The 14872-nt window shown below is 60.6% G+C and overlaps 1 protein-coding gene across 1 annotated transcript in view; it reads right to left on the bottom strand.

The window, feature by feature from the left end:
* Window positions 1–76: 76 nt before the first annotated feature.
* The window catches only part of PKD1 (polycystin 1, transient receptor potential channel interacting), an 88647-nt gene continuing 73851 nt past the window's right edge, over window positions 77–14872 (bottom strand). The window contains exons 30-46 of the mRNA XM_054180250.1: window positions 13814–13940; window positions 13225–13341; window positions 12285–12334; window positions 11926–12128; window positions 11150–11255; window positions 10424–10542; window positions 9940–10142; window positions 8943–9137; window positions 8287–8426; window positions 7210–7337; window positions 6315–6483; window positions 5546–5671; window positions 4770–4944; window positions 4014–4301; window positions 3072–3206; window positions 2231–2545; window positions 77–937 (exon numbers count right to left, since the gene is read on the bottom strand). Of these exons, the coding sequence (XP_054036225.1) occupies window positions 368–937; window positions 2231–2545; window positions 3072–3206; window positions 4014–4301; window positions 4770–4944; window positions 5546–5671; window positions 6315–6483; window positions 7210–7337; window positions 8287–8426; window positions 8943–9137; window positions 9940–10142; window positions 10424–10542; window positions 11150–11255; window positions 11926–12128; window positions 12285–12334; window positions 13225–13341; window positions 13814–13940 (3166 nt within the window). The 3' untranslated portion in view covers window positions 77–367. The remainder of the gene's footprint in view (window positions 938–2230; window positions 2546–3071; window positions 3207–4013; window positions 4302–4769; window positions 4945–5545; window positions 5672–6314; window positions 6484–7209; window positions 7338–8286; window positions 8427–8942; window positions 9138–9939; window positions 10143–10423; window positions 10543–11149; window positions 11256–11925; window positions 12129–12284; window positions 12335–13224; window positions 13342–13813; window positions 13941–14872) is intronic.

Genomic DNA, 14872 nt, shown 5'->3' with positions numbered 1-14872 from the left:
AACACAACATTTGTAATACTGCCTCGGTCCCAAGGGGACCTTCTGCTGACCACCACACCTTGTGCAGCCTTCCCTGGGGGAAAGGCTCAGCCTTCCCCACCCAACCCCAGGTGCTGGGCAGCCCCAGCAGTGAGGTCAGCACATCTCACAGGCACAAGCTGCTTTGTGGAGGGTGGTGGTGCCAGCCTCGGCGCGGGCAGCAGCCCCACCACACGCCCCCAGCAGGTCCAGCCAGCACGGCAGGAGCTTGCGGAGCAGCAGCTCCTGAGCTCCAGGTCTGCATGGCAGTGGGCACAGCCCACCCTCTGCAAACCCCTTCTCTGCCCTCCGAGGGCATTGCTCCCCACCACGGCCGGCGCCCTGCCCCTTACTTGCCGGTGGGGTGTACCCTGTTCTTGGCCCGCCCAGGCCGTCTCTTCTTCACCGCCGGAGCCGCAGCAGGGTAGGGTTTGTGCGGAGGCAGCACCGAGGCCGCCACGCTGAGGCCCCTGCGGGCTCGGAGGAGCCGGCTGGGCACGGAGCCCTGGCTGCCCGGCGTGTCCCGCGGGTCCGTGTCGGAGAAGGCCTCGGGGGAGGGTCCCTGGTCCACGCTGTAGCTGCCGGGAGTGCCCTGGGGTAGGCTGGGGCGGCTGCGGCGGCAGCTGCAGCCCTGCAGCCGGCGCTCGATGCGGCAGACGTCCTCCGACACCCTGGCGACTCGGTCGAACTGCGCCAGCAGCAGCTCGAAGAGCGACAGCAGGCGCTGGATGTCAGCGTCCACTTCCAGGCTGTCGCGGGTGCTCAGCACCAGGCTGAGTCCGTCCAGCTGGCTGGAGGAGGTGGAGGCCCTGGAGCTGTCGGAGGCGGCGCTGGGCGTGGGGCCCCGGAAGGATTTGGAGTCGCTGGAGTCGCGGGAGGGCAGCGGCTCCATGCCCTCGAACCTCACCTTGTGCCGGAACTGGGGGAGCAGAGACACCTCACAGTCACAGAGACACAGACTGCATCGGGTGGGAAGGGACCCTTCCAAGGGCATCTTTACCAACCCCCCCTGCAGGCAGCAGGGACTCCTCCGGCCAGAGCAGGCTGCTCAGGGATAAATTGAACCTGACCCTGAATATCTCCAGGCACGGGGCCTCCACCACCTCCCTGAGCAACCTCTCGCAGTATTCCAGCAGCCTCACTGTGCAGAACTTCCTCCTGATGTCCAACTTAAATCTGCCCTGCTCCAGTTTCAAACCATTGCTCCTTGCCCTATCACCACAGGCCCTTCTGAACAGTGCCTCTGCAGCCTTCTTGTAGCCCCTTCAGGTAACTGACAGGCTGCTCTTAGGTCGCCCTGGAGCCTTCTCCAGGCTGAAGACCCCCAGCTCCCTCAGGCTGTTCCCACAGCAGAGCTGCTCCAGCCCCCTGATCATTCTTGTGAGCTCCTCTGGCCCTGCTCCGTCAGCTCCAGGTCCTTCCTGTGCTGAGGGCCCCAGAGCTGGGCACAGCCCTGCAGGTGAGGTCTCCCCACAGCAGAGCAGAGCAGAGGGGCAGGATCCCCTTTCTCCATCTCTGGCCTTACTGCTTTGGGTGCAGCCCAGGCTGCCACTGGAGCTGGGAACAATGTCCCACAGGCACCACTATGTCCTGCCCCAGACAGGGATGCTCTGAGCCACTCCTGGCTGAGTCAGGGACAGATGCCAGATAAAACACACATGGAACTGTGGGACAGAACTGGCAGCAGATGCCCCTACAGCATCCCATCGCTAACCCATCTCTTGAGCCTCCAGGAATGGTCACCTGCCAGAGGAACCTGACTGTGAAGAGCAGCAGAAAGCAGCCAGAGGCAAAGGAAGGGTAAGGATGGAAAGAGAGGGAGATGTAGACTAAACACAGAAGAAATGTTTGACACTGAGGGTGCTGAGACCTGGCCTAGGTAGGCCAGAGAGAGTGGGAGCTGTTCCCATGCCAGGAACCATTGCAGGTCAGGTTGTCTGGGGCTGTGAGCAGCCTGCTCTAGCTGCAGATGTCCCTGCTGACTGCAGCGGGGTGGGCTGGATGGGGTTTAAAGGTCCCAAAGCAGCCTGGGGCTCCCTGATGTGGACATCAGAGCCACAGAACTGTTGGGTTGGCAAAGACCTTTGGCATCACCAAGTCCAACCACTCACCCAGAGCTCAGAAAGCCACCCCCACTAAATCAACCCCAGGCTGACTCTCTGCAAGCCTGCTCCTGGGCTCTTCCCCACAGCATCTCCCAGGCCTTGCTCACCTCCTTGGCCTTGCTGAAACCCATCCACATCTTGAGCCTGCGCAGGAAGAGCTCAACCATCTCATAGTCCTGGGGCTCGAAGGCAGGGCGGTAGAGCTCGAAGTGCATCTCCCGGTAGCTGTGGATCAGCACCACGGCGAAGAGCCTCAGCACCATCCACACCTCCAGGATGATGTAGCTGGAGCAGAACAGGCAGTAGAGCCCCGAGGGCTGGGGCAGGCCGGGCTGGAGGCTCACACTGCCCCGCGGCATGGCGAGGAGCAGCAGGAGGCTGCTGCCAACGCTGCGGAAGGACTCCGAGGAGGAGGAGAAGAGCTGCAGAGTGAACATCAGGGATGGGATGGAATGGGAAGGGATCAGCAGGGAAAGGGACCTTAAAGCTCATCCAGTTCCACCCCCCTGCCATGGGCAGGGACACCTCCCACCAGCCCAGGTTGCTCAAGGCCTCATCCAGCCTGGCCTTGAACACCTCCAGGGAGGTGACATCCAGAAACTCCCTGGACAGCCTGTGCCAGCATCTCGCCACCCTCACTGGAAGGAATTTCTTCCCAATCTCCAGTCTCAATCTCCCCTCTCCCAGTTCATCCCATCACTACGAGCACTGATCCCCAGTACTCATCAGCCCAGCTTGCAAAGCATGAGCCCTGAGGAGGGGCCATGAATCAGCTGGCACAGGGACAGGCCAAAGACACAACCCCTGGCCAAAGCGACCTGGCCTGTGGCAGACACAAGCATTCCTGAGGACCCACAGGTGTGGAGGAGCAAGGCACAGCAGGAGCCTGGGCAGCCCTTGCTGCCACCAGTCGCTCCCCAGGGAGACATGGGGACAGCAGGTCCTTACCAGGAAGCCAAGCTGAGCGTAGGCCAGGATGAGGAGGGTGAACACCAGGCCTGCAGCCAGCAGCTCCCTCATGGCCTTCTGAAAGGCTTTCCCAAAGACAGACCACTGCCGGACAAAGCGCAGCTGCTGGGCGGCCTGGGGGCAGGAGAAAGGAGGCTGTGAGGTGCTCTGAGGTCCTGCCAGCCCAGTGTGCTGCTGCAGAGCCTCTTCCACACCAGCCCTGCCCTGGCATGAGGAATGGACCTTTTGGTGAGCTCTGCTCTTGGCCTACAGCTACAGATACACAATGCTCTGACTTGGTGGTCGTGAAGGGCTCCTTCGACCAAACCGATTCTGTGGTTCCATGACTCGCACTGTGCCAGAGTCCCTGGGATCAGCACACAGGGCTGCCCTTGGAGCTGGCCCTCAGCTGCTTCCCCGATGCCTCACAGCCTCCATATGTGGGACCAGTTCTGCTCCCTGCCAGCTCAAAGGACCTCCAAGAAGCACCAGGGTGCAGGGGAGCTCTGCCACTTGCAGCCCCAGCATGCTGTGAATCTATGCTCTCTGTTGAGGACGTCCAGCACTCACTTCCCCCTGGACTCCTTTAAGCAGGAGAAGCTCACACTGGCAAAGCAGAGGACACATCCTATCCACAAAAGGCTCCTTGAAGACAAAATCAGCTCAGCCACGAGCTGAAGTGAGGCTGAAGTCCTCAAGGGAACCAAGGGCTGCAAGGCTTTAGAGACCTGAAGTGTCTCCAGCAGAGATGGATGGCATCTGCTCTGCCTTGCAGCAGCCCTCTTGTGTGCCTGGCACGGCAGGAAGAACCCTTGCACTTCTTTTTACATCAAGGTCCTTTGCTGCCCCTGCCACGGGGCTGGACACGGCTGACTAACTGGCATAGGAGGACCAAAGCAACATCCCTGTCCATGTGCTGCTCCCACCCAACCCTCTCCTTACCTGCACAGTCAAGAGGAAGAGGAGGGAGGCAGCCAAGGTGCTGAAGATGGTGTTGAGGAAGGCCACCTGGTAGAAGTTGGTGAAACCTCTGCGGTTGTTGAGGTACTTGAGCCACTGCTGGTCAGCAAGGGTGGCCTGGCTGAGGTGCACCAGCACCGTGCAGGTAGCGAGCAGGATGAAGAGCCACTGGCCATAATTGCCCCACTGGGTGAAGTAGGCTCTGCCTTCCTTCTTGATGGACAGTGACTCAGACACCACAAAGTAGACCACAAACATCATGAGGAAGACCTGGGGGAGGAATGGAGAAGTTACCAGGGAAGGAGAAGGCAACTGCTTGGCTGCTGTGCTGCACCACCCCAGGACAGTAAAACCTCCAAGTCCCAGGCTGAGTTCTGGCAGCCTACACCTGGGGCACCCCTTGAACCCTTCCAGACCTTCACGGCTCCCTCAAGCTCCCTGAACCATGCCCAGCGCACCGGTGGCGTGGGGGAAGCAGCCAGGGCCAGAAGGCTCTGCTCACACTGACCCCTGGCCCAGGCAGGGAACCTCCTGCCCCTCAGCGGTGCCAGGCACGGAACCTCCTGCCCCTCAGCGGTGCCAGGCACGGCTTCTCTGTGCTGTGCAGGCCTGGGAGCAGAGCGGTGCCAGGCATGGGGACAAGTGGCCTGAGGAAGAGGTCCACAGTGACCAACACTGCCTTTCTGGGAGCCCAGTGACCAAGAGGGAAGAGGAGGAGAGGGCAGGCAGCAGTCTGACCATCATGAGGAGCTGCAGGGTGACTCCCTCGCTGAGCCGCAGCAGCGGGAAGGGGCTGATGGTGACGGCAGCCACGGCCTGGCCAGCCCCCAGGAACTCCAGCTGCAGGGTGATGGCCACATGCAGGTCCACACTGGGGTTGTACTGCATCAGCTCCACGAAGACCACCTGACTCCTGAGGAGGAAAGAGCAGCTCAGGGCACTGGGACAACACTAAGAGCAAGCAAGCTGGTGAAGGGCCTTGAATGAAAGTCTGTGAGGAGGCCTGAGGGAACTGGGGGTGTTTAGTGTGGAGAAGAGGCGGCCGGGGGAGCTCTCTGCAGCTCCCTGACAGGAGGCTGGAGCTAGGTTGGGGTTGGGCTCTCCTCACATGCAGCAAGTGACAGGAGAACAGGAAATGGCCTCAAGCTGTGCTGGGGAGGTTTAGGTTGGACGTGAGGAACAATTTCTTCCCAGAAAGTACTCTCAGGCACTGGCCCAGGCTGCCCAGAGCAGTGGTGGAGTCCCCATCCCTGGAGGGCTGAATGGATGTGGTGCTGAGGGAGGTGGTGCAGTGGCAGTGGCTCAGCAGCAGGGGTGGGCTGTGAGCTTTGGGCAAGCTGCTGGACTTGGTGAGCTCAAAGGTCCCTTCCACCCTCAACAGTTCTGTGGTCTAACCCCAACTCTGCTGTCGCTGTTCGGTAGGACCACAGATCCTTTCCCCCAGGGGCACCCCAGCAGCACCCCTTGCAGACTTGGGTGAGAGCAGAACACTTCCTTTCCCCTGCCACACTCACATGTTGTCAATCCAAGTGTGCTGCTGAAGGAACTCCAGCTGAGCCTTGCTCTCCTCCAGGGAGGGGCTCAGCTCCTGCACGTAGCCACTGCTGTCGTAGAAGGAGCTGTAACCCCAGTACCAGACCCTGTAGAGAAGAGCAGCCGGGGGGAGAGCTGAAGGACACTGACTCTGTGTGACCCTGCCCCCCGTGCGGCACATCCGGGCTGACAACTGCCTCACGACTCATTTCACAGGACACACTGCATCCACCTCAGTGTTCCCAACAGCCCCAAGCCCCCCTGGTCCCTCAGACTTCAATGAAGATGTTTGCAGGAACAAACCAGAGCAGAATTTAACCTTGATTCAATGCCCAGCATGCTGGTCAAGGCCAATCTCCACAACCCAGTTCTTTAGCAGAAAGCCAGTGCTGCTCTGTGGGCCCCATGGGGGCTTGGGCAACCTTGTCCTGCAGCTTGGCTTTGCTCATGGAGATGCCCCTGGGCCCCAGAACAGCAGGATGCTGCCCTTCAGACAGCCCATGGTGGTATTGTCCATTTCCAGGGAAGCTGGAAGAGCAGCAGCTACCTGCCTCCCACCACTCCTATCACCACTCTGCACATGTCCAGGGCACTTCTGTGTTTATTTGCACCTTGCCAGGCTCAGGGGCTGCAGTTGGCCTCACTGGGACCAGGCTGGGAAGCACAGTGGGCACCAGATCAACTGGAGAGAGGGCCACATCTCTGGTGAATGGAGCAGGGGGGGTAGGTGCAGACTGGGCAGCTCCTTACCCTGTCAGGTCAGGTGGTGAGTGGGACCATACAGCTGTCAAGTTCACAGCTGCCTTCACCCAGCCAGCTCCGTAGTCAGCAGTGGAGAAGCTGTGAGGGTCAGTGCAGCTCCTCCTGCCAGCCCAGCCCAGGCTGTGCAGGATGTCCTGGGCACTACGCTGGCACTCAGCTGGAATGAAACCAACACTGTCACCCCACAGAGAACTGTCACACCTGGTATCTCCCTTCTTCACAAGCTCCCTCCACCTCCATGTCCTCAGGGACAAGTCCACAAAGTCAACCCCTCTTCAAATCCCTGTGAGTCCCAGAAGGGCAACAAAGCTGGGGAAGGGTCTGGAGAGCAGGGCTGGTGAGGAGCAGCTGAGGGAGCTGGGGGTGTTGAGCCTGGAGAAGAGGCTGAGGGAGACCTCATTGCTCTCTGCAGCTCCCTGAGAGGAGGCTGGGGTCAGGTGGGGCTTGGTCTCTTCTCCCAAGGAACAAGAGACAAGAGGAAATGCTTCAGGGTGGACATGAGGAACAATTTCTTTCCCTTGAGGGCTGTCAAGGCCTGGCCCAGGCTGCCTAGGGCAGTGGTGGAGTCCCCATCCCTTCAGGGATTTCAAAGCCCTGGAGATGTGGTACTGAGGGCCATGTTTGAGTGGTGCCCTGGCAGTGTTGGGTCAAGGGTTGGACTCCATGGCCTTAAAGGTCTCTCCCAAGCAAACGCATCCTGCGATTCGCTGATCAGCTCGACAGGAGCAGAATCAATGCAGGTCACAAAGGACAAGCTGCTTCTGTCACCTCTGCCTTGCTTCCCTCAGCCCCATCTGCACCCAGCCAGGGCCATTTCATCCCTCCAGGAATGTCACCACCCAGCTGGTGACAGCAGAGCCCTGTGCCCTCCTGGCCCAGGTACCTTCCTGCAGGCGGAGCTGGCGCAGGCGGGCGGTGCCCAGCGTGGTGCTGGAGCTCTCCTGGGCAGAGCGGTTGTGGTAGAGGTATGGGAGGAACACCTGAGACATCCAGAGCCAGAACTGATCTGACCTGCAACAGGGCAAAGGGGGGAGAGACACAGCTCGGGGACAGCTCTGCAGGTCTCACCCATCACCACCTGGAGCAGAGGACTCGGGCTGGGAGAGCTACCCAGGGCTGCCCTCAGACCAGCTGCCAGAAGCAGCATTTCCGGCTGGGCTGGGCTCAGGAAAACGTTTATCTGACTTGCCTAACCTAAAGGAGATCCAGCTGGCACCTGGAGGAGGGGCAGACCAGGGGGTCTGTGGCAGTGCAGCAGAAAGGAGACAACATTTAAGGACCTGATTCTGCTCTGCTCTGCTCCGTTCACACCACCTTCACCCCAGAACTCCACCAACTTCACTGGAACCCTTCCAGATGCAAATCATGGTGAGTAAAAGCTTCTGTGGCTTTGGGTGGCTGGGACAAGCTGGTCAGGGGCCACAGGAAACCATGAAGATGATCAGAGGGCTGAAGAACCTCCCCTATGGGGACAGACTGAGAGAGTTGGAGCTGTTCAGCCTGGAGGAGAGGGCTCCAGGGAGACCTTAGAGCAGCCTTCCAGTACCTGCAGGGGCTCCAGGAGATCTGGGGAGGAACTTGTGACAAAGGATGGAAGTGGCAGGATGAGGGACAATGGCTTGGAGCTGGAAGAGGGGAGACTGAGATTGGAGAGGAGGAAGAAATTCTAGAGTGGGGAGACACTGGCACAGGTTGCCCAGGGAGGCTGTGGCTGTCCCCTCCTGCAGCTGTTCAAGGCCAGGCTGGATGAGGCCTTGAGCAGCCTGAGCTGGTGGGAGGGGTCCCTGCCCATGGCAGGGGGTTGGAGCCGGATGATCTTTAAGGTCTCTTTCAACCCAAAGCATTGCTTTATGGGAGCAACTGTGGAGCACAAGCTGCTCCCCAGCTCCTCACTTCAGCCCTGCACAGCTTAACAGCTGAAGGCAACAGCTTGTTCCAGCTCCTGCCCAGCCCCAGTCACCTCTTGATGCGCAGGAACTCGCTGCTGCCCAGCTGCTGCTTGATGGAGCTCTGCAGGAGAAAGGCCCTGCTGTGGCGGGAGGCATCTCCATAATTGGTGAGCAGGATCACCAGCAGGAACATCATGTAGATGAGGAAATTCTGGCAAGCAGAGAGAGAAAGGGCTTGCACCCAGCACAGGGAGCTTGGTCCTCACTTCTGTCCTCAGCTTCCACCAGTCCCTGGGGTTTCCAGCCCTTACCCAGTTAGAGCAGCTGGGTGTCCCCAGGATGAGACCTGCAAAGCCACTGGAACTTCTGCTCCTAGGTAGGATATCTCCAAACCTCAGCTAATGACTTTCCTTGTACAAGCTGCCACCTGCTCCACACTGCAAACCTCAGCCTACCCCAAACCCTCCAGTTACAGAGTCAAACATGCTGGCCTCCCCAAACCACCCCTCTATGGTTCTGCTTTCCAGCCACCTCAGATCTCAGAGCTTCACAGACAAGAGGAATGTCACCACCAGCCTTTTACAGATGGGGAAACTGAGGCAGAGACTGGAGCTATGCACCCACTAGCTCAGGGAGTCATAGCTGGACTGGGAGGACACACAAAGACTGATCTCAGCTCCTGGAGCCAGCTCTCTGCCCTCAGCACCACGGGCAGGAGATGGCTCACCTTCAGCATTCTGTGCAGCAGTTTGACCTTCCTGGCCTCCTCCTTGGCCTGGAAAAGGGCAAAGCCCTGTGGGGGTCGGACTTTGCTGATCTTCTCAGAGACATGCTCTACATAGGGGTGCTCCACCAGAGTGTCATCCTCCTCGGGGTGCAGGCGCTTGGCAACCAGCGCGAAGTAGAGGGCTTCCAGCAGGACCTGGGGACACAAGCAGAGTGGTGAGGCTGCAGAGCACCTCCTGTGGGCCTTGAGCACCAACAGCCACCAGGGCACAGGTCCTGAGCGCTCTGAGAGCAGCTGGATGTCCTCCAAAGCAAACTGCCCCCAGCCCTGCCTCTGCCACTGCGGCTGGTGTGCAGGATGCTGCAGGGATGCAGACAGTGTTCAGCCCTTGTAGTGTCCAGGCTGGCTGGGTTGGTATCTGGACAGGAGGATAATTACAGCTAATCCCAGACTAGTAGGGGTTGGAAGGGACCTCTGGGGATCACCCAGTCCAAGCCCTGCTCCAGCAGGGCACCCCCAGCAGCTTGCCTAGGGGCACAATGCCCAGGGTGGGTTTGGAAGCTCTCCAGACCAGGAGACTCCACAACCTCTCTGGGCAGCCTGCCCCAGGCCTCTGGCAGCCTCACACCAAACAACTTTCTCCTCCTGCTCAGATGGAACCTCCTGGGTTCCAGTTTGTGCCCCCTGCCCCTTGTGCTGTCCCTGGGCACCACTGAGCAGAGCCTGGCCCCAGCCCCTTGCCCCCCAGCCTTTATCTCTTGCTGAGCATTGCTCAGCTGCCCTCTGGGGCTGCTCTGCTGCAGGCTCTCAGCCCCAGGGCTCTCAGCCTCTGCTGCTCACAGAGCTGCTCCAGGCCCCTCAGCAGCTTTGGAGCCTCCCCTGGGCTCTCTCCAGCAGTTCCCTGTCTGTATTGACCTGGGGAGCCCAGAGCTGGCCTCAGCACTCCAGCTGTGGCCTCACATGCAGATACATGCTGGTGCCCTCCTGGTTTCCTTACCTTCAGCGGCTCCCAGACCAAGAAGGATGCCAGAAAGCTGAATATCCCTGAGATGAGCCACATGAGGGCAACGCTGGAGGAAAAGCCAACCCCGATCCAGACGGAGAGCCCCGCGGAGGCGGCGGCGAGCAGCAGGCTGAGGCCGTGAGCCAGCCGGGAGCACCAGGGCGGCAGCAAGCGCCTCCGGAACGCCTGGTCTGCCACTGGAGGAGCAAGGACAGCGAGGGGCAGTGTCACTGCAGAGAGGTCCCAGTGGCACAGGAAGGGCTGGGCACACCGCTGTCCCAGCACAAAGCTCTCCACTAGTCCTGGGCGAGTTTGGAGAGGTTATCCCAAACATCCTGACCAGGCTGCCCAGGGAGGTCCCAGCCGTGGAACCATCCCAGCTCAGGTTGTTTGGGGCTCTGAGCAACCTGCTGTGGTTGGGGATGTCCCTGCTGGCTGCAGGGGCTTGGGCTGGATGAGCAAACTGCAGCACTCATACCTGTCCATGTTGATTTGGCTGATCTGCTGACTTCCCTGGGAGGAGCTGCCATGCTCTGGCCTTTGTCATTCAACTTCTGCATCATGACAGCCTCCACTCTCTCCCCAAACATGCTGGAACTGCCAAGGCAAAGGGGTGAAGAATTGTAGAATGCTTTGGGTTGGAAGAGACCTTCAAGATCCTGGAGTCCAACTCAACCCAGCACTGCCAGGACACCACTCAACCATGGCCCTCAGCACCACAGCTCCAGGGCTTTGAAACCCCTCCAGGGATGGGGACTGCAGCACTGCCCTGGGCAGCCTGGGCCAGAGCTTGACAGCCCTCAAGGGGAAGAAGTTGTTCCTCATGGCCAACCTAAGCCTGCCCTGGGGCAACTTGAGGCCATTTCCTCTTGTCCCACTGCTGGTTACTCAGAAGACAAAGGCCCACCAGGCTCCAACCTCCTCTCAGGGAGCTGCAGAGAGCAATGAGGTCTCCCCTCAGTCTCCTTTTCTCCAGGCTGAACACCCCCAGCTCCCTCAGCTGCTCCTCACCAGACCTGTGCTTTGATTCTGCCTTTGGGGCTGCAGGGTTCATGGCCAGCAAGAACATAGTGACCATGACAAGGCTGCCCCAGGCATCTGCAATGTCTCAAACCCAGCTCAGCTCAGCCACTGTGGAGGCCCCCTCTGCTGGAGGCCAAGGGCCAGGAGGCTCAGAGGGGGATTCAACTCCCCAGATACTTACAGGCCTGAGATCAGATCTGTTTCAGCCCTCATGTATGGCCCAAGGTCCTGGGGGTGGGAGATGCCACTAGCTCCATCTGCCAGGATCTGACGGATCAGGTCCTCATCTGGGGAAAGGGCAGACAGCATTGGCCAGGAGCACAGCACCCAGCCCCAGCCCCACACTGGGAGACAGTTCTGTACTCCTCAGGATCAGCTGAGGAGGAGGAGAGCCAGGGTGAGCTCCTTCTCCATGGGACAGTCCTCCCCTGCTCCCTGACCCCCCAGCTCTTGTCTATCTCCAGCTTGGCTGCAGAGCCTGGCATGAAGCTGGTGGTGCAGGAGGCCACGTTCTCTGCCTCCAGGCATCTACTGTGGCTTTGCAACCAGTGAAGAAGCTCTGACTGTCTCAGATCCCATGGGAACACAGGACCTTGCTCCTGGTCTGCCAGCAGCACGGTGGCCACTCACTGCAGTCCAACCCACACCAGGATTTCTGCCTTCCCAGACTGAAATCCCAACTAAGAAAATACAATCACAGAACCAGAGCATGGTGGGGGTTGGAAGGGAGCTCCAGAGATCATCAAGTGCAATCCCCCTGCCAAAGCAGGGTCACCCAGGGCAGGTCACACAGGAACACAGCCGGGTGGGACTTAAAATCTCTAGAGAAGCAGACTTCTGCCCTTCACTCTGCAGCCAGCGGCGCTGGGACAGGCTCTGCCAGGGGCCAGGCTGCTCCTCCTGCCCTTCCCTGGCCACCCAAAGCCTGGCCCAGAGCAAGGCTGCCCTCAGACCCACCCGAGGCAGAGAAATAGCGAGGCTGGCCCTGGTGGACAGCCAGTGAGAGGCTGTCCTCCTCCGCGGGCAGCGGGGCCTCCAGGCCGAGGTGGCGGCTGGCACGGCCTCTCCTCAGCTTCTGGATGGTGTTGCCCATGATGGAGGGGTCGCTGAGGAGGTCTGGCCAGCTCAGCAGGGCCTCGCTGGAGGGCCAGCGCACCAGGCTGTGGAGAAACAGAGGAATGAGTGCAAGCATCAGGGGTGTGTGGGGAAGCTGGAGGGAACAGTGTGAAGCAGCTTTGGGAAGAGCACAGCCCCAGCCACCAAAGCAGAACATGGCACTAAACCCCTGCTTGCTCCACCCCCAGAAACCCACTTACCTCTTGGAGTCCTCCAGGAACAGATCTGTTTTGGTTTGCTCAGAGAAGGCCTGTGGAGGGAGTGGAGAAACCTCAGGCACCTGACACTGGTTTGTGCCTGACTAAACCAGCACTTGCAACGTCAGCAGGCAGTGGAGACAGGGAGCCTGAGCTGCTGCTAGCCCTGGCTCCAGGCCTCCAGGAGGTGCCCAGGCATGCTGGGAACATCCACAGAATCCCAGACTGGTTTGGGTGGGAAGTGATCTCCAAAGCTCATCCAGTCCAACCCTGCTGCAGCCAGCAGGGACATCCCCAACCAGAGCAGGCTGCTCACAGCCCCAAACAACCTGAGCTGGGATGGTTCCAGGCATGGGGCTTGTACCAGCTCTGGGCAACCTGGGCCAGGCTCTCAACACCCTCGGTGTAACAAATCTCTTCCTTCTCTCCCTTCTCTTCAGTCTAAATCTCCTTATTTCAGTTCAAGCCATGCCCCCTGCTCCTGTCACCTAGGCCCTGCTCAAATCTGTCCCCAGCTTTCTGCTCAGCCAGCACTGCAAGGCCACCAGAAGGTCTCCTGGAGCCTTCTCTTCTCCAGACTGAACAACCCCAACTCTCCCAGCCTGGCCTCACAGCAGAGGGCTTCCAGCCCTCCCAGCATTGCTGTGGCCTCCTCTGGCCCTGCTCCAACAGGTCCCTGTCTGAGCTGAGGACTTCAGAGCTGCCCCAGCACTGCAAGAGGGTCTCAGCAGAGCAGAGAGGCAGCATCACCTCCCTCAACCCCAGGCAGAGCAGGAGGTACAGTCAGCTTGTGCTCAGTACCTGGGGCTGGCAGAGATGAAGGGCTGTGGCTCTCCCTCCTCACCAGAGGCACCATCTCCTGAACAGGCAGTTGAGCATGGACATTGCCCATGCAGGGGAGCACACAGCGCCCTGCAGCCCATCCAGGTGGGAAGCAGCTTACCTCTGCCCGCAGCCCGGGGAAGGTGGGGAAGGAGCTGTCAAGGATGGAGGAGTCCAGGTAGTTGTCAATCTCCAAGGACTGCTGGTCTGAGTGGGTGAGGGGAGGGGTGATGGAGACCTGCAGGAGGCAGGAAGGTTAGAGCAGGAAAGCAAGGGTTGGAGGTGGCCTCAGAATCCTGCAGCTCAGTGGAACCCATCAGCTCCCTGCTCGGCTGGGGAGCTCCACGCTCGTGCAGGAAGGGCTGAGGCATCCTCCACTGCCTGCCAGGCACCTTGAGCACTGCTACCCACACATACCACAGCCCACCACCCCTCTGACACTTGTAAAAGCTGCCCACTTAGGTTTGTGTGGGCATGCTCAGAAGCAGGCAGTGACCTCCGAGAGCAGGGGCTGCTCCCAGCTCAGCAGGGAGGCTGAGACTTGCTGAGGGCAAGGGTCTGGCCATGGTGCAGGGCAGTGGCACGACTGTGAAACTACAGAGAGCAGCTGGAGGAATGGTGTGCCACAAACAGCAGGATCTGGCCTCAGGTGAGCAAAGCTGGTGGCACCACACCCACCTGAGCAGCCTGCAACTACCTCTCCTCATTACCTTGCCACGAGCCATCCGGAAGAGAAATAAGATGACCAGGTAGAGAGGGTAGACCACCACGCTGGACACCAGACCAACAGCCACCGTGTCCACGTTAACTGGGATCAGGTTGGAAACGGCCACACTGCTGCATTGAAGCAAGACCAGAGGCCAGAGTCAGCAGGGGCACTCGGGGTTGCCAGCTAAGCAAGGAGACTAAACTGCACAGCTGGCCCTCCAGATGTGCAAGAGAAGGAAATAAGTGTGGGCTGTGTCAGCCAGGGACAGGGGAAAGTCGGTTTGTCCTTGGTCAGCCATGTCCTGGTCCCACGTTCTTTGGAACAGGAAGAGCAGGACTCGAGGGCAGCCACAGACAGCAGCCCTGAGGCCTTGTCCCGCCGTGAGGGGCAGCACAGGCAGGATTGGGGGACAGCGTCACGGGGCAGGGCAGGGCTGGGGGAGAGGGGCGTGGGGCAGGGCAGGGCAGGGCTGGGGTGAGCTGCATGGTGCAGGGCTGGGCTGGGGGAGAGCGGCGCGGTGCAGGGCTGGGCTGGGGGAGAGCGGTGTGGGGCAGGGCTGGGCTGGGGGAGAGCGGTGTGGGGCAGGGCTGGGCTGGGGGAGAGCGGTGCGGGGCAGGGCTGGGCTGGGGGAGAGCGGTGTGGGGCAGGGCTGGGCTGGGGGAGAGCGGTGCGGGGCAGGGCTGGGCTGGGGGAGAGCGGCGTGGGGCAGGGCAGGGCAGGGCTGGGGTGAGCTGCATGGTGCAGGGCTGGGCTGGGGGAGAGGGGCATGGGGCAGGGCTGGGCAGGGCACGGGGAGAGCGGCGCGGGGCAGGGCTGGGCTGGGGGAGAGCGGTGCGGGGCAGGGCTGGGCAGGGCACAGGGAGAGGGGCGCGGTGCAGGGCTGGGCTGGGGGAGAGGGGCGTGGGGCAGGGCAGGGCTGGGGGAGAGGGGCGTGGGGCAGGGCTGGGCAGGGCTGGGGTGAGCTGCATGGTGCAGGGCTGGGCTGGGGGAGAGGGGCATGGGGCAGGGCTGGGCAGGGCACGGGGAGAGCGGCGCGGGGCAGGGCTGGGCAGGGGGAGAG

The sequence above is a fragment of the Dryobates pubescens genome, chromosome 4, assembly GCF_014839835.1.
Source record: "Dryobates pubescens isolate bDryPub1 chromosome 4, bDryPub1.pri, whole genome shotgun sequence".
NCBI classification, from domain to species: domain Eukaryota; kingdom Metazoa; phylum Chordata; class Aves; order Piciformes; family Picidae; genus Dryobates; species Dryobates pubescens.
This window is presented reverse-complemented; position numbering and strand designations above follow the sequence as displayed.